This window comes from Larus michahellis, chromosome 3 (assembly GCF_964199755.1).
Source record: "Larus michahellis chromosome 3, bLarMic1.1, whole genome shotgun sequence".
NCBI classification, from domain to species: domain Eukaryota; kingdom Metazoa; phylum Chordata; class Aves; order Charadriiformes; family Laridae; genus Larus; species Larus michahellis.
The window spans coordinates 73,761,780-73,786,484 of NC_133898.1; the positions used below are offsets into that span (position 1 = coordinate 73,761,780).

At 39.9% G+C, this 24,705-nt stretch overlaps 1 protein-coding gene across 3 annotated transcripts in view; it reads right to left on the reverse strand.

Moving 5' to 3' along the window:
• TPD52L1 (TPD52 like 1) overlaps positions 1-24,705 on the reverse strand; it is a 59,582-nt gene that overhangs the window by 24,573 nt on the left and 10,304 nt on the right. For all 3 annotated transcript variants that reach the window (XM_074580837.1, XM_074580836.1, XM_074580835.1), the window contains exons 2-3: positions 14,297-14,412; positions 5,944-6,092 (exon numbers count right to left, since the gene is read on the reverse strand). In XM_074580837.1, coding sequence (XP_074436938.1) covers positions 5,944-6,092; positions 14,297-14,412 — 265 coding nt within the window. The remainder of the gene's footprint in view (positions 1-5,943; positions 6,093-14,296; positions 14,413-24,705) is intronic.

The following is a 24,705-nucleotide window of genomic DNA, read 5'->3' on the forward strand; positions in this document are numbered from 1 at the left end:
AACCTAAATGATTCTATGATTCTAAGTATTGCATGTAAGAGCAGGGCAATATTGAAACCTTCCTAAAAAGTCTTCACAAGACAGCCACCACCTGAGAAAGCCCCAGGCACTGTCTAGAAGACATGCTGTTCAGAGCTAGCACTTACGGCTCTCTTGATTCTGGCCACTAATTCATGAGATTTTCTGTTTCTACAACACGTGACAATTTTTGTCTGTGAAGGCAAAAGATTAACAGTCATTTTGAAAACAGAGCTTTGCGAGACTCCTATCCTAAATGGCAGTCTTGCATGGGTCCACTTTCCACCACAGCAAAAGCTTCCCAGTGCCCTGGTTGGAATCAGTACATATATGGGCTTCAACAGATTTCACTTCATTTCACTACTACACCCCTCAAGGGGAGAATGTGTTTTCTTTAATTTTTTAGCTATTCTACTTACTTATTAGCCATAGCAGAACTGCTGCTTACAGAGGTCTGAGTGTCTGGAGTATTTGGGTTTTTTTGGGGGGTTAGTAGCAAAACCCAACCATTTTTATCTCCCTGGAAGCTATCTCTGTAATTATATTACTATTACATCCATAGGCTGAAAGGTTATCCATTTAAAACAGAGGAGGCTTACACCTTCTCACAGTTGCTAACATTTCAAGAAAGAATGACAAAGGAGCTTCTGGGAACTATTAGGCTGGAGTAAGGTTATTGGTGGACAATTTTACAGATACAGCTCCTTAGAAACTCAGTAGTACCAAAATATCTCCCGAGAGGACAACACTATAATGTCCTACTGTTTTTTCCCCAGGGATGTACAAAAGAGCACCAACTTGAAAGCTGAGAGACAGACAAAGCTGAGCATGGTTACAATATATATACTTAGCAAAGGTCAAGGTATCTTGTGGATCTATGTTCTTAGTGATACGTGTGAGGGATTGGTAAGGAGGATAAATGGACCCATGAAACCTCCTCAATATATAACACAATGCAATTCTGTAACTGCATTGAAGAATACTATTACTTGGGACCTTGACTGTCTGAAAAAAGTGGGGCAACAGGAGTCTCATGAAGTTGAAAGCGAAATGCAGAGTCCAGCAGCTTGGGATTAATAACCCCATGCACCAGTAGAGGCTGGGGACCAACCGGCTGGAAAGCAGCCTCACAGAAAAAGACCTGGAGTCCTGATACACCACCAGTTGAACATGAGTCAGTAATGTGCCCTCACAGCAAAGGTGGTTAACAGTATCCTGGGCTGCATTAGGAAGAGTGATTAGAGGTTGAGGGAGGTGACCCTTCCCCTCTCACTCAGCCCTGGTTAAGGCCACACCTGGAGTGCTGGGTCCTGTTCTGCACTCCCCAGTACAAGGCAGACATAGACATACAGAAGCACACCCAGCAAAGGGCCATAAAGGTGTCTAAGGGACTGGAGCATCTCTCATATGAGGAAAGGCTGGTACTGGTCAGCCTGAAGAAGAGGAGGCTCATGGGGGGGGATTTCATCAATCTATAGATAACCTGATGGGAGTGCAGAAGATAGAGGCAGACTCTTCTCAGTGGTATCTAGTGAAAGCACAAGAGACAACAAGCACAAACTGAATGCAAGAAATACTTAAACAAAAGAAAAAGGTTTTTCAAAGTAAGGGTAATTGAACATTGGAAGAGGTTGCCCAAAGAGTCTGTAGCGTCTCCATCCTTGGACATATTCAAAACCTGACTGGACATAGTCCTGAGCACCCTGCTCTAGCTGACCCTGCTCTGAGGGGGAAAGTTGGACCAGGCAGTCTCCTGACATCGCTGCCAGCCTCAACTGTTCTGTGATTCTGTATAAAACTAGGTCAATCATTATGGAAGCTATCTTCTTACCTTAACGCACTATGCAGTGAAAATCTGAAGTATGGAAGGCTAGAGAGAGCTGTGTAAACTTTATTGAAGCAATAACAATCAAACACCTTTAACTAAGCAAACATATTGCATTCAGGTTACATAAAACATTTCCTTTGTAGCAAAAAGTTAATTAGAAAAGCTCAATTATGGTCTTTGTAAATATCCCTGTAAAGATATTTTTAATGATTCCTAAAGCTAAAATAAATAACCTCAAAATATGACATCATTACCCTGCTTCTAGCATCTAAATAAGAATGAATTATCTATGTTTAGAATATAAATTAAAAAACCCTGCATTGCTAGAAGCTAACTGCCTATCCACCCACCTCTATTCACTGGAAACCTGATCTTTAAAAAGGTGTGTGTGGGAAGTCATTCCAGTTGAATGCCTTACCACCATGAAAGCAAACTAAACTTGAGGCAATCATTTGCCCTCTAGTTACCAATATCCTCTATAGTAGAAACCCCTGCCTTCTTTAAGAGATTATACTAAAAATCAGTGCACAGAAAATAGCAGACAAAATGAACAAGGAACTTGGAAAATGCACTATGACTCTGGTCATCATAATAAGTCAATGACTTCCAGGTGTATTCCGTACAAGGCTGAAAAATGCAAACAACATTACAGGTTTTGTTAAGAGAAAAACAAAGCTGATTTTAAAAAAACCTTGATTTGATACAAAAAAAGGCTGCACATTTCTGTTGTTGTTGTTCTATGTCTTACTAGAGATAGTTAGAATTGCTTTTGCATACCTTAAAACATGAATTAGTGACAAGGAAACAGATTGTACAGAACTGTATTTTGAGCCTGAAATAATCTTCAATCTATGGAGGACATCAGCGCTTTGACCTCTAGCTCTAGCTTTCCTCTGTATGAAAACAATGACTTTTTTTTTTTTTTTTAAGCATAGCAATCCTTTAATGACAATTTCTGACATGTGCATGTCAAGCATGCTCAGGCTAACTCTTAAGCTACCCATAGACAACCATTTAAAATGTGAATGCTTAAAAATAGAACCTCAAGTTTAAATTTAGTCATTCCAGGTGGCATCCATCCTGTGAGTCAGGTCATGAGTCTTAACTAGTTGTTCAGACACTTTACAGAACTGTTTCTGAGCGAAGTTCATCCTTCTGCCTCTAAGTCCAGTTTAACCCTACAAATACATCCCTAAACGGAGAGCTTAAGATTATTAACAAAAAGAGGACAAGAATTTAGTGCTTAATTGTTCTCTGTGGCTTTAAAAGTTCCTCATTAAAGAAAAGTGTTTTTAACTTCCAGAAAAGCACAGAAGCTACAAAACCCAGTAAGACTGAGTTAAAGCAAAATTTGTCTACTTAAAAACATGTCTTTTTAAAATTTAAAATTACTAATTGTGGATTTAGAAGTCTAAAGAACAAGGATGTAAATATTTTGAACTTTTCTTCTTTAAAACAGGCTTTTCATCCTTACTAAATCAGAGAATCTTGGTGATTAATGCTATGCCATTGCTATTTTGGTGCAGCAACAATGAATCACCTCTATTATTTAACACATCCATTCTGAAGAATGCCGGATTACCATGATTTGTACCAGCATCAGTGTACTGGAATGAGTGTCAGACAGAATTATAAAGCAGTTGGACCATGGACATCAAGATTTTCAAGGGCACAAATGGACTCCTGCTTCTCAGCTCCACATAACTACTTGTGGATGCTCATCGCTTAATGGCTTGTTGTTTTTGAAATGCATCTTAAATAAAAGTAGCAGCCTCCATACTGATAAAGTCTCCTAAGTTTCTCTATCCTTATGGAAAATGTCAACATTGTGAAGGGAAAATGAGAAGCTGTCTTGGAATTTGCTACCAAATTTCAAGTACAAATGAAAGTTTGTTTCAAAATTCTGCTCATGCCTCCCAGTAATTTTGCTTCAGGTGTATTGTGCCCCTCCTCTCTTCTAAAACTTCTACAGTGTGTCTAGACTATCCTTTCCTAGCACATGCCAGGCATCCTCACTGAGCCAGCAGGGCTGCCCCTGTTAATAACGTGTCATGAGAAATAGGACGTAGCGGAGAAACTGTCTGTAAATTAGAAATAGGAGATTTACAAAGTATATTTCCATTTAAGGGGTTTATACCTTACTTAACTTCTCATTAAAGCAGAAAGAATTATATTTTTTCCAAGTCTCTATCAAGGCCTTGAGTGCACCAAGAGGCACTGCAAACCCTTCTCCCCCCATTTCCATGGGTTTGGCTGCCTGGGACAACCCTATGGAAGGCCAACTCTAACACTGCACAACTGCGTAACCTTGGGCAAGACTGTGGTGACAGTGCTGTGTGAGGAAGAGCTGGGAGAAGCCTTGTTAAGCTTCTCCCCTCTTTGCTTGGGAGCTACACTAAAGCTTAGACTATGTTTAAGCCCTTGGTCCTTTGCCTGAGTTACCTTATTGGCATACCTGCATCTGGCCAGGTACTTCACTGATCTTGACCCACAGATTTTACTTCCTGGCTTGACCTTGGACCTGGCTCATCACTACAGACTCACCTGGAGATCTGAACTCTTGGCTTGACCCTGTTTACTGTCATTGGACCTGTTCTGCTCTCTTTGTTCAGGTACTGTGGGACTGCTCCTTCATGGGCGATACCACTGCCCTGCCTGCCTTGCTGTCGACTCCCAGGCTCAGCTCTGTTGTGGAACAGCTCACTCTTGCTTCTCCCTAAAAGTGTCAAATTCAGCTGTCAGTTGGGAAAAAAAAAATAAAAAAATCAAATAACTTTTCAGACAGCACTCGATGAAAGGTGGGTGGTTCTTTCTACCAATGTTGCTATTAATTCAGCCCAAAAAGTTTGAGAGGAATATAGTATGTTCATTTGTGTAAGTATAAAGATCAGTATGAAGCTGAGACGAGCTCCACAGTAATTATGACTTTCCTAGAGCTTTGGAATTCATAGTTTAATTCACCATTTCCTTCAGTGATGCCCCATCAGAGATACAGAGCAAAAAGTGTCTGAAGCTTACAAGTAACACTGCCTGTCCTGGGTTTGAAAATTTTTTTGTGGCAGATTCAGGATAGGGCTTATCACTATGTCCATATGTATATTTTAACTCATTCCTTATGCGAGACAAAAGGCTTGTACCAGTAGCTCTTGGCAGCAAGCTGCAGCCCAAGTAACCTCCTTCCTCTGCCTCCTCATCCAAGAACTGGTGCATTTTTAAAAGGCACCCTCCTGGAAGGCAGCAACTGACTTAAGACTACAGACTTCCACAGCATAACTGGTCTGGATAAAATAAATAAATAAATAAAAACAAGTTAAAACCATTTCAACAACAGCAGAGTAGAGCAACAGTTCTCCACATCTATGCATTACCTTTCACTCTGTGAAATCAAAGCTGCTTACACATTACACAAGGCGAGTTTCACTGAACTCTTGTGAACTAGTTATCTATCCTGCACAGTGGTAAACCAAGGCTGTGAGAGGTGCCAGGTACTTGTCTAAGAATACGCTGCTGGAAAATAGCAAAAAACTCGACAGACGTAGGACTTATGATAACCTCAAAGACAGTAAAGTTACTCCAACAATTTTTGTTTCTTTTAGATGACCAAAAGCAGGAATTAAACAGAGTCACTCTTCAACTGACCCTGACAGTATTCTTTATAATTCAGATGATGGTAGCATTTTTTTTAAATAGTTGCTAATGTTTTTGTAAGTTTTATTATTACTATTTTTCTACATTGTCTCTCTTGGAAGTTGAAAAATATAATACATTGAGATTTAAAAACATCCTTTCTCTGCTCAGTAAGGACTCTGTAGGAGTGTATTATGGGACAAGAAGATAACCACCTCAGTGCCGCAACACTTCTAGTTGCTGTGATTTTGCAACAGTGAGGTGCGACACAGTACCAAAGCATGTTGCTGCTGTGGAAGGGTTTTTTTTCAGATCTCCTCGCTCCAAGGAGCTTGCTATGTTTGTCCCTGCCATTTACTCCACTTGGCAGGTATTTCAATTGCTAAATTTCATACCAGGGCTCATCAAGACAACTACTACAACATGCTACATAACATATAAGAATGAATTTATGCCAGGTCTGTACTCACGCAGAAGTTGTTTGCATATCATGCCAGCTTTTGCTAAAGTTCTGCTTCAGTTCATTCATCAGACTTATGCCAAGCTTTTGTTTAATTTCAACCAGGTGCTTTTCTTTGGCTGATAGCACTTGCCGCAAAGTTGAAATTTCATCCTCTAGCTGAGAGACACAAAGAAGGAGGAGAAAGGTGTTAGTCTGTTCCTACAGAACGATAAACACACACTATGTCAAGAGATTAAATGACTCTCACATAAACTTGCATTTTTTGTAGGTGACTAGAGACTGAGAGATTCAAGTGCTTATGGAAATCACAAAGACATGTCCAGAACAGAGCTGACGCAACATTAAATTAATATCTCAAACCGTGTCACCTATGTGCACCATCATACACATGCATCTGATAAGAGAGATATTTCTCCAGTAAGAAAGTGACTATTTAGCAACTTGAACCAAGATCTGCCTTGGGGCATTAGGAGTCTCAAACATCAGCTTTCCATTCACTCGTAAAATGGCAATGGGCAGAACAAGGAAGACTGGATAATGCAGGCAGATAGCTCTCTTTGAATGCATAGGGTTTTAACTTCATATTTGCAGCTTTTTAGTCTTCCACTCATGAAAAAAATAGATGCAAATTCTTAGGAGCAGGTTAAAAAAAAAAACCTGCAGGATACCATATGACAAGAGTATCATAAAAAGTTACATCCTTGTCACATGAGTCTTATCTATATTTTTAGGCCCTACATATTTCAAAATAGTAACATAAAAATATATGGCAGATGGACCATTAACATGAGTGAACAGGTCCTACCCAAAGCATAAAAGCATTCAGAAGACACAGCAGATTAGCCTTTTCAAAGCTCCTAGTTATTAACCCAACTGTGCGAATTCAAGTTGTGAAGATGCCATTCTGCCCAAACAGAGGCATATAATTCTCCTGGCAGTGGACATTATTTGAAAAATTTAAACCAAGCCAGTGTTTTAGCAAGGCAAGGACCAGAACACTTGACTGAGCGGAGGGACTACTGCATCAGCCTGCCACCATCTCAGGATTGTCCCCTTGGGGCAACAGTCCTGTAAGCAGGGTTTGCATTCTTCATCCAGGAGCCTCCCAAGCCAATTATAGAATCATAGAATCATTTAGGTTGGAAAAGACTCTTAGGATCATTGAGTCCAACCATCAACCCCACTCTACAGAGACCTCCCATACACCATATCCCCCAACACCACATCTAAACGAGTCTTAAACACATTCAGGGATGGTGACTCCACCACCTCCCTGGGCAGCATATTCCAGTGTCTGACCACTCTTTCTGTGAAGAATTTTTTTCCTAATGTCCAGCCTAAACCTACCCTGTTGCAGCTTGAACCCGTTCCCTCTTGTTCTATCGCTAATTACCTGTGAGAAGAGACCAGCACCAACCCCTCTACAATGGCCTTTCAAGTAGTTGTAGAGAGCGATGAGGTCTCCCCTCAGCCTCCTCTTCCTCAAACTAAACAGTCCCAGCTCCTTCAATCGCTCCTCATAAGGTTTATTCTGCAGGCCCTTCACCAGCTTCGTTGCCCTCCTCTGCACTCGCTCCAGCACCTCGATCTCTCTCTCATATTGAGGTGCCCAGAACTGGACACAATACTCAAGGTGTGGCCTCACCAGTGCTGAGTACAGGGGGACAATCACCTCCCTACTTCTGCAGGTCACACTATTTCTAATACAAGCCAGGATACCATTGGCTTTCTTGGCCACCTGGGCACACTGCTGGCTCATGTTCAGCCGCTTGTCAGTTAGAACCCCCAGGTCCTTTTCTGCCAGGCAGCTCTCCAGCCACACTTCCCCAAGCCTGTAGTGATGCATGGGGTTGTTGTGGCCCAAGTGCAGGACCCAGCACTTGGCCTTGTAGAAGCTCATACCATTAGCGTTGGCCCATCGATCCAATCAGCACGCAGAGGTACTGAAGCTAACAAGGGCAAGTGACACCAGAGCAGCTGCCTTTCACTTCAGGTTTAGAAGTTCCCTTACCAACTGTGTTCCTTCCTCCATATGTTAATAGGATGACATATGGTAATGTATCTGATTACCATATGTTAAGTTCCCTGGAACCACAGTCTCCCTGTGATTTAACTCCATAGGCTGCAGGGAGTAAGGCAAGCACGAGCTGCATCAGTTGCTGACCTCCTGGACTATATTTAAGATGTAAATACCAGCATTATTTTTATTTTACACACTCATGCATTCTACTTCCTTGTAAAACTGGCTGCAAGCTCTTTGTTCTTGGAAAAGTCTCACCCTCAAATACCACAGCTACCAGTTTCTCTTTTGTCATTACCTGCTATCTAAATTATTCAAGCAGCTCAGGAATTAAGCAGCAAGACTATGAACACAAGGCAAAATCATGACCTCAGTGAAGCAGATACCAGTATTCACCGATGCCTGTGATATCAACACTTCACCGGTAGAATACATAACAATCCAAAATTGCTTTCTTCCTTCCCATATCTTTTATGCTCCATTATATTCCTAACCTGCAAATGAAACACTGTCAAGAGGCAACATGAATTTCTCTTCTGAGAGGATAACTGGTTAAATGCTTACAGCAAGAAGAAATCACAGGTGTCAGCATTCCTCAGGCAGCAGTTCAGAGATCCCTTTAGTTGTTTCTCACCCACAGCAAACACAAGTCTGCCTGAGTAACACTGCTAAAGAACTTGACTTAAACCAATACCAGTATGCTTACATGTACTTAAACATTAATGCTTTCCATATGGACTAGCACTAGGCTGATCATTAGGTACCTGTATATGTAAACATTTGAGGGCTTCTATTAAAATTACTTTCCATCTGTTCCATTGAATAGACACCTAAAGCTGTAAAGCCCTAAGCAAGCATTAACCATGTGCTCAATGGCATAAGTATGAACAACATTTTTGTCTGTATTAAGAATAAATTATTTTTCTTTAGACATCAGAGTCTTGTTCTGATTTCAGAAAATCCTCCTCAAGTTCCATAATTTGAAACCAATGGAAAATACAAAGCCACCCTGAAGTGTTCAGATACCAGTGATTGAAGACTGTGAATTAGACAGAAAAGATTAGGGACTTACAGTTGGATCCTGAAAAGCATTTAAGTAGGTTACATACCTAACTCCCATGGAAGTCAGGCATCACCTGCTTAGGCATTTTTGAAAAGTCCACTATTATAACTATTATACGTGCAGACTCCATTATGAAACTAGGGCTTAAGTCAACAGAAATACAAGCTTCCAGTCTTCACGTTTCCATTCTAAGTGAAACAGAGTAAGGAAAATACAGATACATCATATAGGGACAAAGTTCCCTTCTCCCTTTTTGTGGGCTTAGGAAACAGGGTTAATAGCTGTTTTTTCTTTCCTCTATTACTGCGTGGGACACGTGTAAAAGCAAGAAGAAGAGCTGACCACCTAAGACACTACAATTCCCATGATTAGCTGACCCGAGTAACATGTAAATCACACAAAGGTGAGACCCCAGGAAAAAAATCCACAATTACAGATAGATCTCTCTGAAATCTGGGACTGACTAATAATATGGAAGAAGGACAGTGAAGTCCAGCACACAAACACACACAAAAAAGTATTTTCCCTTGTTTTGCTTTTTTTGATTATTTTAGGGCAAACTGTATGTTTTAGGAGGTTGAACATTATTTTAAGGTGGTGGCATGCCTCAAAAGAAACACCCCAGTAATTCTCCAACATATAACCTTTTCCATTTTTGCCAGTAGACACTCACAAAACAGCTCATAAAATACAAGCCAGAAAGTACTTATTCAGTAAAACGGAGCATTCTGGATAAACTACTATAAATAAAAAAGTGTCAGTTGGTATTATCTATATTCAGAGATATACATAATGCTATGTAAAATGTGGAGGTGGAAAGATTGAGCTATTGGTTGGAATAATAGTGATGAATGGGTTGAATGGTAAGGTGAATAGTAAATTGAGTATTTATTATGGTTTTTTTTAAGGATCAAGGCAGTAAGTGATTAAAATACTAAGGAACCCCAACAGAAAACAGAAGCCAGCAGAGTTAAACATGTACTTTTAAGTTAGACTAAGTGTAGTGCCCTGGCCTGGCTGTTTGCACAGCCCTCCTCACCAGGGGAAATTGTACGAGGCTTTGTCAGGTATTGTTTAAAGAAATAAAAGTGAGTTATGCAACCAACACAAGCAGTGTGATAATATGCTGACAAAAACTCTAGAAGAAGCAGGCAACTACAGCAAAGCCAGCAAAGAAGCCAAGGCCGCGATCCCCTGCCAGGGAGGCCTTGGAGCCAGTGCTGTCCCAAAGAACTCCCACTGGCCCTGTGAGCTGGTACACCCATCTTCAGTTGCACCACCATGATTCACCCCTGCACAGCGGCATTTCACTATGTCACAGCACAGCACCGCCCAGTCATACCACCAAAAGCAGCCAGGAGGCACACAGCTGAAAATAGCAGGGGCAGAAAGTTTGAAAGGGCAGTGCCACAAAACCTCTCACATCATGGAACCATGGCTTGAAAATACCCTGGATCCTCAGGGAAGGCTAACGCACTTCACCACCACAGGTACCACCGTGGCAGCCAGGCTGCAGCACGCATCTGCCCACCTGTGCTAGAGCTGAACATCAACTCTCTGCATAGCTATATTCTGTGAGAAAAGCTGGAAAACACGTAACAGACAAAAAAAAAATGTAATAAGGAAGGACCAGCTATATCTCTGGTAAGAAGAGCAACTATGAGGGGGCACTTGATAACAGAAAGAGGTACACTTTATGAGGAGGCAAATAATCTTTTCCTTCATTTCATTGGCGTTCAAACAAAACAAAAAAAGTCACAAGACTGCATCTTCTCTATACCATTCTTTCACATAATCCTTTTTGTCTCAGAAGACACAAAGAAAGTCACAGCAAACATACATAAAAACGGCCTCCCAATGAAGCCAATCCACGGGACCCTTAAATTTTGATTAGCTATTGTGTTTAGTAAACTAGTGATTGTCATTGCATTGTTACCCCTTTTCAAAATTGCTGAGTATTGTAACTAAATGCACATGTATACTAAAATGCATAAAATATTTGTAAGGAAATGGGAGGACCTTACTATTGTAGCCTTTTAAAGCAAGCAGTTGTAACTGTGAACAGAGTAACATAGCACAAAAAAAAATAACAAGGCCCTTCACCGCTGCACCAAATCATATAGCTCAAATTTCACACCTCCAGGCTGAGTACCTGTTGACTTTTAAGTTATTCCTGGGGTGAAGGGCACCCAGAGACCCCAGGTACACACATAAATAAAATTAGCGATAAGTTTGCAGAAAAAGGTACTAACATCTTTCCTCAAACTGGGAATAAACATGCAGTAACACACATAGCTGAACTTAGAACCTGTGCATCAGCTAGAAAGCTTGTAGATCAAACCAGATAGATGCTTTTGTGAAGGTATGGGAGGGGGAAGACAGCAAGGAGTAAATGACTACTTTGATGAGCGTGATGGAAGGACAACTGACAGCAGTGAGCAAGATAGCTCAAAACCTCAGCCCCCATCATGACTCAGGAGTCCTTGTACCATGCTCCTCACACCGAGAAAGGAAAGGGGGGGGAGAGGAGTGGGAAATCTGTTCTGCTAATAAGCTTCTGGCCTTATGTAAAGTTTTCAGGCTACAATTTTCTGCTATTATTCTGAAGCATCAGACTGACCTCTGTTAATGCAAATGAACATTAGAAGTTCCTGTAAGAGTTACACATTTCACTCGCATTGTAGAAATTTCAAAGCTTGATTAGAGTCAGAGCCCTGATGTGTTAGCCAGACTATAAATACAAGAATAGAATTAGTCCACACTCTGAAAAGCTTCCAGTACAAAGAGACCACTAGCAGGGGAATAGGAAAAGAGTATACAACAAACCTGTCAGAAAAACAGTACTGCTAGTTCCCCTCCTAATATCAGGGAAGGATGGAGGAAGAGGAAGAAGACAGAATATATATATAGCAGATACACAACACAGAGATGGAACACATTTTTTCTGTTTAAATACATGCACAACAGGTGCTCACAACAGCTCCCCATTATATCAACTATTAAGTGGTTGCAGCATTAAGGAAGATTTGAACCTTTCAAAACAATAAGATGACAGGTGCTTGTTCCTACAGGCTCAAACAGGCATTACCTAACACATTAAGGACATGGAAGAAAACAAAAGTACCACTGGTGGAAGAGAGGGGGCTTGAAAGTAAAGACTAGCAGCTTTTCAAAAGGAAACATTAGCCTATTCCCACAGAGGTTTCTTTCTGGAGTCAAGGTCTTACATGTTTTTTTATTTTTTTCTGAGAATCGTAAGCCTCATTTAAGTTTAGATTTTGTTCACTCTAAATTCAAGTTTTCCAAACCTTTCTTAGCGTAATTAGCAGTTTTATTTTGTTTTCAAGCATAAGCTGTATGCCAGTAAACTGCTGCGAGCAATTCAGAAAATAATATCCAGGTTGGCCAAGATCATAATATTTGAAAGGCAATCTCTCACTTGTGTGTTGGTACATGAATTAAAGCATTTCTACCATGAGCCACTGAGAACTCCCTACTCCCACAGAAATCAGCAAGCAGGAAGGATGTCCAGAAACTCTTGAGATAAATTCTCTTGAGAGAAGCATATCATTCTCAGATGGTTGCAGGAAGTTATGGGGTTTTTGCTTCCTTGTTTCCATCTGCCTCTTAAGTCCCTTTCAGCAGAAAGGAGGAGAGAATCACAGAGTGGCTGAGGTTGGAAGGAACCTCTGGAGGTCATCTGGCCCAATCCCCTGCCCAAGCAGGACCACGTAGAGCCAGTTGCCCAGGACTGTGCCCAGACAGCTTTTGAATATCTCCAAGGATGGAGACTCCACAACCTCTATGAGCAACCTGCACCAGTGCTCAGTCACATTCACAGTAAAGACATGTTTTCTAATATTCAGAGGGAATTTCCTGTATTTCAGTGTATGCCCATTGCCTCTGATCCTGATGAAAAGACAACAATGAACATCCCAACTTCTATCTCATTGCTATGTGATAAAGTGAACATGTAAAGTTTCAGTTTCCTCCTTATTATTTACAGAAGTGACGGGATCAGCAAAGAAGTAAAAATTAACTAGCAACTCGGAAACACAAGGCTTGATAAAACAAAGAGAGAAAACAATCTTTTGGGTTCTGTTTCACTAGAACATCCTAAATCAGCACTGAAGGTAAATGACTCGAGAGTCATTAAGAATGTGACTTCTTAAAGTATTTAATATTACAACTTAATATTAATTTAAATATTTCTGTTGTATGAAAGACAGGGATCAATCTCTGCACAAGAATTGTCCTCGGAATATGCCCATTCTGTGTGTAATAGCAGCAAATGCTTCACAGAGCATTATGGAAGAATTATGAAGGAATACTTTTTCCCTAGATAGTTTACACTTTGAAGGTATATGCTCACAGCCCAAATTTCGAGTTTCCTACTCTTCAAATGGTTGTTACTTTATTCTTGCTATGTGAAGTTCCAAACATACTGTCTTAAAAATTCATTATTTCAATTATGACAAAAACAACTCCCCCCTATCATACAGATGTAATTTCTGTTATTTGTCTCATATTTAAAATAAGTAAACCCTCACTTCTTCCCATTCTCTCATTTTCCATTTTGGAATTTCACTTCTGTTTCTGCACTATTCATCAGCAGTAATTAAAACTGAATCCACCCTCCCACTGTAGATCAAATCTAGACAATCTCTTTAATCTTTGTAATAAAAAGACCACATGGTTCACACCTTTTTCCTCCAATCTCCTTGCTATTAAGTGTTATTTTTAAACCTCTTCATGGTGTCATGACATCTCCTGAAGCTCTTTAATTAAACAAACAACAAATGCAAACCAAAAATATAACCCTCTCCAAGTACATCAGTGCCAAAGGAAAGAAAAATGTGGTGAAATTACTGTGCTCATCATCCTCAATCTCTTCTGGAACCATTATCATCAGCTTTTCCCCTGATGCCACACAAAGAATCTTTTTCCATCAGGTGTCACAACCACTGTAACAACAATACCATAGATCTGGTAAGAGCACCACCTTTCATTTGTTATAAAGGAAGGTTTATAAATAAAGACACATCTTGACTGAAATGGTAAGGTACATTTAACTTTCTCTCTACAATCATCGAGTAGAAGATACTTAATTTTCAAAAAATATCTAAGGAAATTAATTGCTTCACCTTATTGTAACCTAGACTAATTTTACTAAAAAGGAAGGGCATACCTTTATGATGTGTACTTCATCCTGCAATTAGTATCTTCCAGTTTAAGGAATTACAAACAGTAACACTCATAGAAATTCAAATTCATTACCTTGGCTAGTTCAATCTTTAACTCTTCTTTTTCTTCTTCAGAAATCATGTTGGTGAAATCAACATCAGTGACCACATCTTCATCTGCTTCATGCAAAGACTGGGTTTCCAACAGGCCTTTAAAGTAAAGAGTTAAAAGGTCAAGACAACCATTATCAATTATTTCAGCTATGATATTAACCTCCCCTAAAATCTAAGAATGATACAATATTCATCCAGTAGGGAAAAAAAAACTAAAGAAAACCAAAACAACCTTTTCCTGCTAAAGGTCATTTGGATTCTGCTCCTCTCTGCTTCTGAAAAGCTACTGGAAGTATCAGATGATAATCTCTGCACAGAAGCAATTTAATATGTGAAAACACTGCTCATTCCCAGAAAGCAATTACCTTGGACCCCACTAGTCCCTGACAAGGCATTTCCTTGCTTTTAACAATACAGAAGAAAAAAAGGGGAAAAAGAAAAAAAAAAAAGAGAGAAAAAGAAAGCTTTTTCTTCAAAATAAGAAAGCTGGTTGATGTGGATCACTGATGTGAATAGTGGCTTTAGTACAATGAACAATACAGGAAGTATATTACTGTGCCAAGTTTGCTTTAAAAGTACCTCTTATTGCAGCAATTTGAGAACCTTACAGATGTACACAGTTTTCAGAAGCAAATGCCATACCTACTGTTTGAACTTTCTAAATGTTAGAAAAAAGCATGCCTTGATCACTCAATGTAAACCTGTGAAGGGTGAACAATTACACTGGACCTCCAGTTACTTTCTTCTTCTGCGTGTCCAAGACCAGGATCAGCAGGTATGATAACCAGGATAAACACACACACAAATGTTTGCGAGACCTGAGCCTGCCTGGTATAATATATACAGAGGAAACAAAATATATCCTATCTCCCAATCATTCAGTAAAGAGAAGAATGATTGCTGGGGTTCCAGCCATTAATAGCCTCTCATTCTTCATTGTCTGCAAACAAAACAACACAAAACATTCTCGCTCCTTTGGAACTTATTTTAAAGTTCTCAATCCGTTTCTGTTGCGGAAGAAAATTCTCCTCCAGGCTACATCTGGGACAGCACTTTTTCCCTGTATTTCAGTTCTCTAGTGGGGTAATCAGCCATCTCAGCGGACCACTGACATCTATATGTGTTCATTCTTCAGTGTACCTGGATTTCCTCCTATTTAACAGAACAGAACTGATTTGATTCATGCCATCGACTTCACTGCAGAGCATAATGTGGTGAACTCAGCCTTGTTAATTACAACCTCCCCTGAGTGGGAAGATAAAGAGCAGCAACAGAGGTGCTGAACCCCTCTCTGGCACCATATGTAAGATTAGAGCACCACCCTTAAGCACAAAACCTTCGAAAAAACTATGAAAGCATATAGAAGTAGTTTATACCTTAGTTATTACTCAAAAAGCAGCTTGCCAGGAAAACCTAGATTGGTGAAGTCACAACAAAAGAAAAACACATTTATTCAGTAGGAATACTCCCAAATCACCTTTATTAACAACCCTTCATCTCTAAACACAATTGTTTGGTATTTGTTTGAGGATTAATAGTGTTGCTATGGGATTCAGGCTAAACTTAGTCCACATGGTCTTGAAAGCAGTCTCTTTTTTCATGGATGGAGGAGCAGCAGTACAGGGCAGCTCTTGGAAATGCTGGGAAGAATCTCAGGGGCAACAGGGTTAAGGCTGAAAACCCTCAAGCAAAGCTTTGGGGTAGATGTGAGATGAGGCAATCTTGGAACAACTGATACTTGAGCTAAAAAGAAGGCAGATCTGTGCTCATGGGACAGCATTAGTTCGGAATTGGCTAGGTTAAGAGGCCAGAATTGCTGGACAATGGTAGATAGAGATGGAAGCCAACATGGGCCAAAATCAGCAAAGACAACTGAGTAGCATTTAACTAGACCCAATGGTCAAGCTCAAACTTCAAGATTGAACTGAAATTAGAATCCATTCCAAATGGCACACACATGTCAATCTTCTGCATGATCCTCTGCAACCTCATCCAGTGCAAGCCCCAACTTTCATCTCTTGCTTCTTGTCTAAGTCTTCTGAAATCTAGTCTGATCCTTCAGTCCCCACTTTCTTGCTCAAGCCACTACCAGAGTCCTCCCTAATGGTAACTGTCGCTCTGCAAAGACTTGGCTTCAGTCGTCTCACAGTTCCAGTCTGAACATCTTTCCACCATATTGTGGGTTGCAACCTTCTTCCAGCCAGTCTCAGTTCTGAAACTTCCTCACATGAGCACTGTCACGAGCAACTTTCACTCCTCCCTTGCTGTTCTCAGTCTCTGTCTTTCCTTCATGATCCTTGTTTTCTCCAGCTACACCTAGTAGCTCTCAGTCCTGCACTTCACCTCCTGTTGTCATTCTACTCTGTTAAAGACAGCTTCACTGGTATCCTCTCACCACTTATGACTGACTGACAGTTTTAGTCCTGGACCAGGTCTATCAGCATAGGAAGGATGCTTCAGTTCTAGCGCTAGGGCATGTGAACTTCTCAGTCTCTTTTCTCCACTTGAGGAACAGAAACTCATTTCTTGAATCTGACCTGAAAAGATCTCTTCACCAGTGTCTGGGGCTATGTCTCAGACATAGTGCTTAGCCATATGGTTCAGTGATGGGTTTTGCCAGTGTTAGGTTGATGGTTGGACTCGATGATCTGAAAGGTCCCTTCCAACCTAGGCAATTCTATGATTCAGCTAAATGGTTAGAGCCGAGTCCTAGATTTTAAGCATTTTTCTACACTATATAAAAGAGTAACAGATTTAGGTATCTAAAAGTCAAAATTTTAAGATAACACTGCATTTTTATACTTCACCATGTACATGCAATTCCAACAATTATGTTGGAATTCGTTCACCCTGGAAAAAAGAAATCTGCACTTTAGCCATGCAGACATTCATTTGTGTGCATGTACAGACATTCAGTTTATACACACAGTTCCTGCAGCTGAGCAGGGAACACAGCTCTTCGTGTTAGTTTCACACTTCTTCCTTTGGGGGTAGAAGGAACTTAACCGGTTTCCATTTCACCTGGAATTAAATACATCTATACAGTATATATCTATATAGATAACTATATATCTAAACATAATGTACCTATAGTTATATAAATAAGCTGTAACTTCTCACAGAAACTAAAATACAGAATGGCATTTTGATCAGATGTCCAAGCCAGATCATTCCTGCAGTATTGGAATATGATAGCTTTCACGCTGCACCTCAATTTCCATTTGTTGATTTATACACAAACCCTATATTTTCCATTAAATTTAAGCTATCTTAAATAATAGTATTCAAGTGATCATAGCCGCTTATTAAAACAAACTTGTTGGGAAGTTGTGAATCTGGTCAAGTGACATTTCAAGGCTGTGTTTTCCCAATAGCTTACTGACAGTATGGAGAAGCTGTAAAATGAATTTAAGTCAGTCTTTCTCCTAACTTACAGGATTAGGGAAAATATTTATTACTTACTAACTTTTAGTTTAGGCTCCTTCTGACAAAATATAGAGAGTATAAAATTTTGAAGTTAAACATTTCCCAATGGCTAAATTAGTTTTCCATATGAAGTGACAAATATATGCCTGGTCAGAATCATTACTGCCAAATTACCAGCTAGTAATTTATGTGCAGGAGCCAAAGCAGTTTTACCTGCAGGGAGCTAAAGCAGTTTTACCTGTATGCTCGCAAAAGGAAAGAACCTACTCTGCTAGGGTTCCTACCCCGATTATTAAATTTAACTGATCTTACTGCACCGAGACTCACAGTAATTCTAGAACTGCAAGATATCTGATACTCCCCAGACATAACGATGCCTTAATCCTGCTAAATGAAAGTCAAGTTCTACGTAGTCGATGGCATTGCTAAAGCAGCAACAATAAGCAGAGGGGTTACAATTAGGACATTGTTATATTTGAAATGGAGCACAATATAGGTCAGCGTGCACCAGCTCAAACTCAGACTACAGATGCATCCGTACAAACTTTTTCTCTGCTAGTTAGCCATGCCAAGTTACACAGCTTATCAACTCAGGCACGCCGGTAACATAACATACTGCTGTGGAGCCTTGAGGTAGGGCCTCTGCTTTGGATCACATGTGTACCAGTTGCTCAGAGCTTGGTTATCTCTGCACTGTGCTACACTGCAAAGACAGCAGAACATTTCTTGCAGTTACCGCTTTCTCTCTCTAGACACTGTCATCTCACACATTTACAATACAGTCTCCAGACCAAGGGGAGTACTGCAAGTCCCTGACAGTGACGTAGCCACCCTTTAAGGTCAGGTTTCCAAGGAGCAGCCTAGCACCCCCCAGTCCGCTTTAAGGTATGTCATATATGCCCACCTGTACGAACTGCTCTCATACAGTCTCAAAATCCTGGGCAAGCATTTTCCTCTCCTGCCCAGCTACGTAACCTGACAACGCACAGCTCATTGGTCTGGGAGAGACAGTATTTTTGCCTAAAGATGCATAGAAGGTTTGGTCATTTTGGGGAGGGAGTTGTACAAGTAGCTGAGATGTTTTCAGGATTAACATAAAATCTTGTTGGATATCTGGCAGCAGAAGAAAAAAATGGCGGGGGGGGGGGGGGGGGGGGGGGGAAGAAAAGATCAATCTGATGTTCCAGTCAGATTCAAGCTGCATTCCACTGCTCCCCTTCCCCACTCCTCCCAGAAACACTGAGTATCACACCTTGTTTTTAGTTGTGGTCAAAACTGGAAAAACTGGAATTGTGGTGGTTATTAAAATTGTTCAGATGCATAGCTGCTATGGTTTCAGAATTATACCAACATCCAGGTGTGGAATCAGGAATTAACTTTCCATCCATTTAGAACAGCAATTTATTTGTTGGGTGAGCAAATAGTTTCTGCTTCACTTTGTAGCATAGGTGTTGCAGGCTTCCCAGAATGAATTAGGAGCTTCATCCAGTAGATGATCAGCCATCACAAGTACCCATTGCATTGTTGATGTCCTGCATCTCTCATGTTCCTTACTAAGAGCGCAACATTTTAGGCATTGACCTCCACGTATTCATCTAAAGTAGAGGTTTTTCAAGTTTCATTCAAGCAGGCCACTAACAGATAGGATGTGAGGACAAAGCCCCCACACCACTACTTACTAACATCTATTCTCTTCTCCTCCTACATCTTGTCCAGAATAAGCCAATCCTGGCTCTCCTGAATTTAATTTCAGTTGCTGTGCCTGGTGCCCAGTGATTCTCTTCCACAGAAAAATCACACAGGAGGCATCAGTGGAGCAGAAGCCATCTCAGAACCTATTTCATGGATTTCCCACCCTTCATGCTCGATGGTCAGCTGAGGAGACCTTGTTGCCTATTCGCTTCTCTCCACTTCTTCCAATTGCAATTAAACTCAATCCAGAAGCTCAATCAAGATTTAGCTCTGAGGTGTGCCATCACAGGACTCTGCCCAGAGACAGATGCAAAACCCAGCCTACCTCCCTTGTTATCTCTTCCAGAAAGCCCCTCTTCTTGTGACCTAAGACTGCTGGGGACAAGACCTGAAGGTCCCTATGGTCTCATACAACCTTACTTTCCTACAAAAAATTATACTAAGAATATACTCCTGTGTAATCCATTTATACTCCTCAAACAGGCAAACTAGCAATTGTCTGGACACACATTACTTCAAAAGGAAAAAAAAAAAAGCCCTGATAAACTATGGGAAAATATATAGTAGGTATAAATCAGTGCAAAGAGCTGTTTGGCTTTTACTTTAAAGAAAGTTTTAGTACTTACTGTCACATATAATTAGATAAAATATGCAGGAAATATGAAAAGTATGGGATTATCAGTAATTAGGAACTGCAAATCATACAGAAGGATCCAACTCAAAACAATTGAGCGAACACACCTTTGTATTAGGATATTTATACAGAAAAAGTAGGGGGTGGATAGCTGAGGGAACACATTTAATGTGATCTTCTGAAGGATTCATACGACAAGATAATACAACCGCCATACAAGGAGCTACAGTATGCTGAAACACTTCATGGGCATTTTTGAGTTTTCTCCCAAAAATCATGGTAGTTGTGGCTGAGACTAATAACTAGTTTTACAGTCTGCTGTTAGATCTGATTTAATGCAAGAAACTGTTTTGGCATTAATCTGTACCTGTGCATATGTTTGCTACTAGAACTGGAGGGATGACAATTAAATAAGCCACTTAGAAACTACAGGATCTGTAACTATTCCACAAAATTTAAATTAAACAAAGAATGCAATGATAAAAATCCAAGACAGATTTTTTAGACTCATTCGGGTATCTAAAGATTAACTGCATGAAGGTGTTTTAGTCAGTGGGTTTTTATGTGTTTTCTTGATATTCATCTCAGGCTCATGTTCTAGACTACCACGTATCAGGCTAATTTTTGTATGCTGACCTTGTTAAAAAAAGAAAGAAAACAAAAAAAACCCCAACCCACACTATTGGCAGTGATGTCCATTGAATTATAATTGACAGCATAATGACAGCAAAATTAAAGGCAAGATCACCAAATTTTTGCTTGTGTACATTCTCTGACTTTCATTTCAGGGAAACATATAGATGATCCTCTATCCTAACAAAACAGTTAAGAGTTGAAGCCCTTTTAGTGCTCTATTTTTTTTGTTTGTTTCTCAACCAGTTAAAAATAGCATACCTACCTTTTTGTCTAATATACGTACCAAATAGTGAGAAAACATCTTCTAATTGTATAACCCTTCTAGTAAACAAAATTACACGTTACAGCTTCGTTTGCCATGTTGTTATACTGCAGCTAACAGCAGAGCAGAACCGTTTCTTATTTAAAATTGGAAAACACTTGTTTACAAATTTAAATTGCAATTAAGTCTTCAAAGGGATGAAATGGTAAGTAGAACAAAGGAACTGTCCAGACATTGCATTAGTGTCTTTGATCTTCTTTATAATGTAGTCTTAATGCCAGATACAGAGATTAAGGGGGGGAAAAGGGACTAGAAGCACATACAGTAAATAACTATATTGATCAGAAAAACTATTAAAAATTGTGAGGATTTCCAGTATGATTTTTTCCACTTGGTAGTTACTATGGGAGGATTCACCTAGAAAACAGGCTACTTGAAGGAAGATCTTCCCTTCTGAGTTTGGTTCTAAGTGTGGACAAGTCTGAACTTCATGAGCCTAGACATTACCACACAGCCCACCTTTCTCCTACAGGACAGAAGGAAGGTTGATTTTGAAGCTATGACTGGAAAATAAAACTAGAGGCTGGGTTCATCTTGGTTCAGAGAGTGAAGAACTCAAGACACACAGGTCATGCAGATCAAAAGTGTAAACGTTAAACAAAATTGTAGATTCTAATTCCTGTGACTGTGGGGGATGAATCTTTCTTTTCCTCTGAGTATGCTCCTTGGAAGAGAGATATGGATGGGCAAGTGTCTTCATTTCCTCTCTCTACCGGGCTTTGGGTTGGGGGTGGTGTCAAGAAGAGGAAGGATGTACAGCCTTCGGGTGTTCAAGAGCTGTAGGACAGAGTCTACCATCCCAGATTAAGTGTCCCCAGTCATCCCTGGAGCAGCTCATTACAGACCTTGCTATAGCTTTCCATTCCATCTCTTAACCTTTGCAAAACCTGACATTAATAACAAATCTATGCATCGCTATGAGATAGATTGGCAGGTTTCCAAACAAAGGAACACTTTTATTCAAAGCTCCTGGATAAACAGCCAGTCGTAGTGTGCTAATTCTTTTCTCTGTTTTAGTAAAATAAAAAGAAATTAATCATACATTGAGGATCTCGCTGTTATTTTTTTCCTCCAGAAGCCATTAACACAGCTGCCAATCTATGCCAGTAAAGAGTTACAATCTACACACGAATAGCTGGCAGAAAACAGACTCCACAGCTTGGCCACTGCACCAAGAAGCCATACACATTGGTAAGTTTGATAATCATCCCAAAGATAGAAATGCAGTGGATAAAAGTAAGAATAGCAATCATAGTAAAAAATATATATAACACTAACTAAAAGTAGGTACCAAGCTTCAACCTAAGAACTGATCTTCCAAACAAAATAATTATTTGAAAGATCCAAAAATGCTTGGTAGGCATGATCTTATGAATTGTATCCAATAGCTAGCTCTCTTTGTAGAAAATAATAATCCTGCCTGCCTGGGGAAGACAAGGGCGACATTGCTTTCTAAGCTGTAGCTATGGAAATACATTTCACAACAATTGCTTTGTAACAATTTAAAGACAGCAGATGCCTCTTTCTATTATGTCAATACTGAAAGTAATGACAGTATTGTACCACTTACTGTGCTTTCTATTGATCATTCTGCACAACTTTCTGTGAGGTCAAGGGTAAGAAAAAGATGCCACAAGTGGAAGGGTTATCATCTCTTTTTCTTTCTTTAGGCAGAGGAGGAAAAAAAAAGAAAAAAGATGAAGTCACGATGGAATAATAGGGAATGAGAAAGTAGATGGCACTGAGTCACAAAAGAGACTTGTTCTCTACAAATAAGGTACTCTAGAAACTGTAACAGACTGCATAAAACAAAGGAAGGAATAAAGCATATATAATCAGACTAGAGAAAAGCAATGTAGGGGAAGATAAGAGCGATGACATGGAAATGCTGGCAGTCAGAGGTGGAAGTTGTCAGTTAAATTTCTTAAACCCACCCTTTCACACTAAAAATACATAAAGGTACATTTTTCTAATCTCAGAATAGACAGGCACCTTGGGTCCCATCCTCAGCTGGTAGAAGTGACTGCGATTCCACCAATTGTATAATTAAGCTCACACATCTGCTTCACTGAATCAAGATCACAGAATCTTAATGGCAGGATTTAATAACCTTTCTCTCCTAAGAAAGGTTTGGTTTATTGTACTTTTCTAAAGCCAGGTGCAAAAGAATATCACTAGATAGCAATCTAACTGCAGTATAGTTAAACTCACAAGCCTCCTCAATTAAATTCCAACAAAGTATCTGTGCTGCAAGTGATAATGTTATATTTTTTAATTAAAAAATAAATTCTTCAAGTAGCTATAATTTGTACCATTTAGATCACAAAACACATAACTAACAAGATCTTTGTAAGTCTAATTTAAAAATGAGGAAAATCTTGTTCCAGCCAGCAGGTTGCTTTGCTTTCCCCACACCCCCATCCAGCTATTTCAACATGTAAGACAGATGTGTCACTTCTCATCCTGTAAACTTACTAGGGAAAATACATTGGAAACAATTATAACTGGTCACACAACAGATTTCTTATTCTCTTCAGGCTCAAATTCATTATTCCCATTGCTTTAATACAGATTAAATGCCTCAGCTTTGTTACATATACTAAAATACACATTTAGGAATGCTGAGAGAGAAGGGACAAATTATCCTTCCCTACATCTGCTCAATCTCTCACATCAGGAGAGTAAATATCTCGTTTTTAAGGACCAGGACTGTCTTTTTGCATACTGCTTGATGCAAAAGGTCCATGAGCTGTGACTAAGCTTTGTAGGCAGCATCATAATTATAAATTAACAACAATAAATCACTCACTAAATTGAGATAAAGGCACAGTTCCTGTCCTGAGTTTTTCTTAAATGTTTATGTTAGGCTACATAAGAGCTCACCACCACCAAGAAAAGGCAGGGAATCAACACGGTCCTCAGAGGAGGCATGTCTTGCATCCTCCCCCCCCAGTGTGTAAGCACCACCTGCTTCAGGCTGCAATACCCTTTTACCCCTTCGTAATTAAGACTAGCTACTTTGCGCCAGGGCACTTGCCTTCCTAAAGCAGGTTATCTGACAGCGTAGACCTCCTCCAGGCTTCCCTAAACAAACTTCGCCTACTCTTGGATGCATCTACCTGCAACACAATTGCATTCCCATTTAAAACCAACAAAAATAAAGCTGATTTGTATGAATGTTATTTGAAAACAATCCATTTTACCAGAGACAAAGGCCATGTATTCCCTTCCACAGGCCCTTTGTTTAAGATAAACCACATTTTTATTTGTTAAAACACATATTCCAAGTATATTGAAAAGCTGCTCTAATTTGTGCCTCTTCGTTTCCTGCAAATGCCCTGCCTTGCAGGTAGGCAGCCATTGCTGCAGCGGGTTGCTCTGATAAACCTGGAATTTGGAGTTAGCGTGACATTCAATTCTTTAGACACAGGCCGCACAAAATACTCCTCAATCAGAATAGCACCATCTAGCTGGGCCTGTTCTACTCAAAGTTTCATCTGTTTTTCCTCCAGTTTTTTTTTTTGCCAACACCCTGAACTGTGAAATGAGGTATTTATTATTCTGCTCTTAATCTTAAACTCCACATTCTGGCCTTCAGAGTTTCTGGCATCATTAATTTTGTGGCTTTGCCCACTCAGTGTTTTGTAGCATGCCATTACAAAGAAATGTGTTTGCTTAG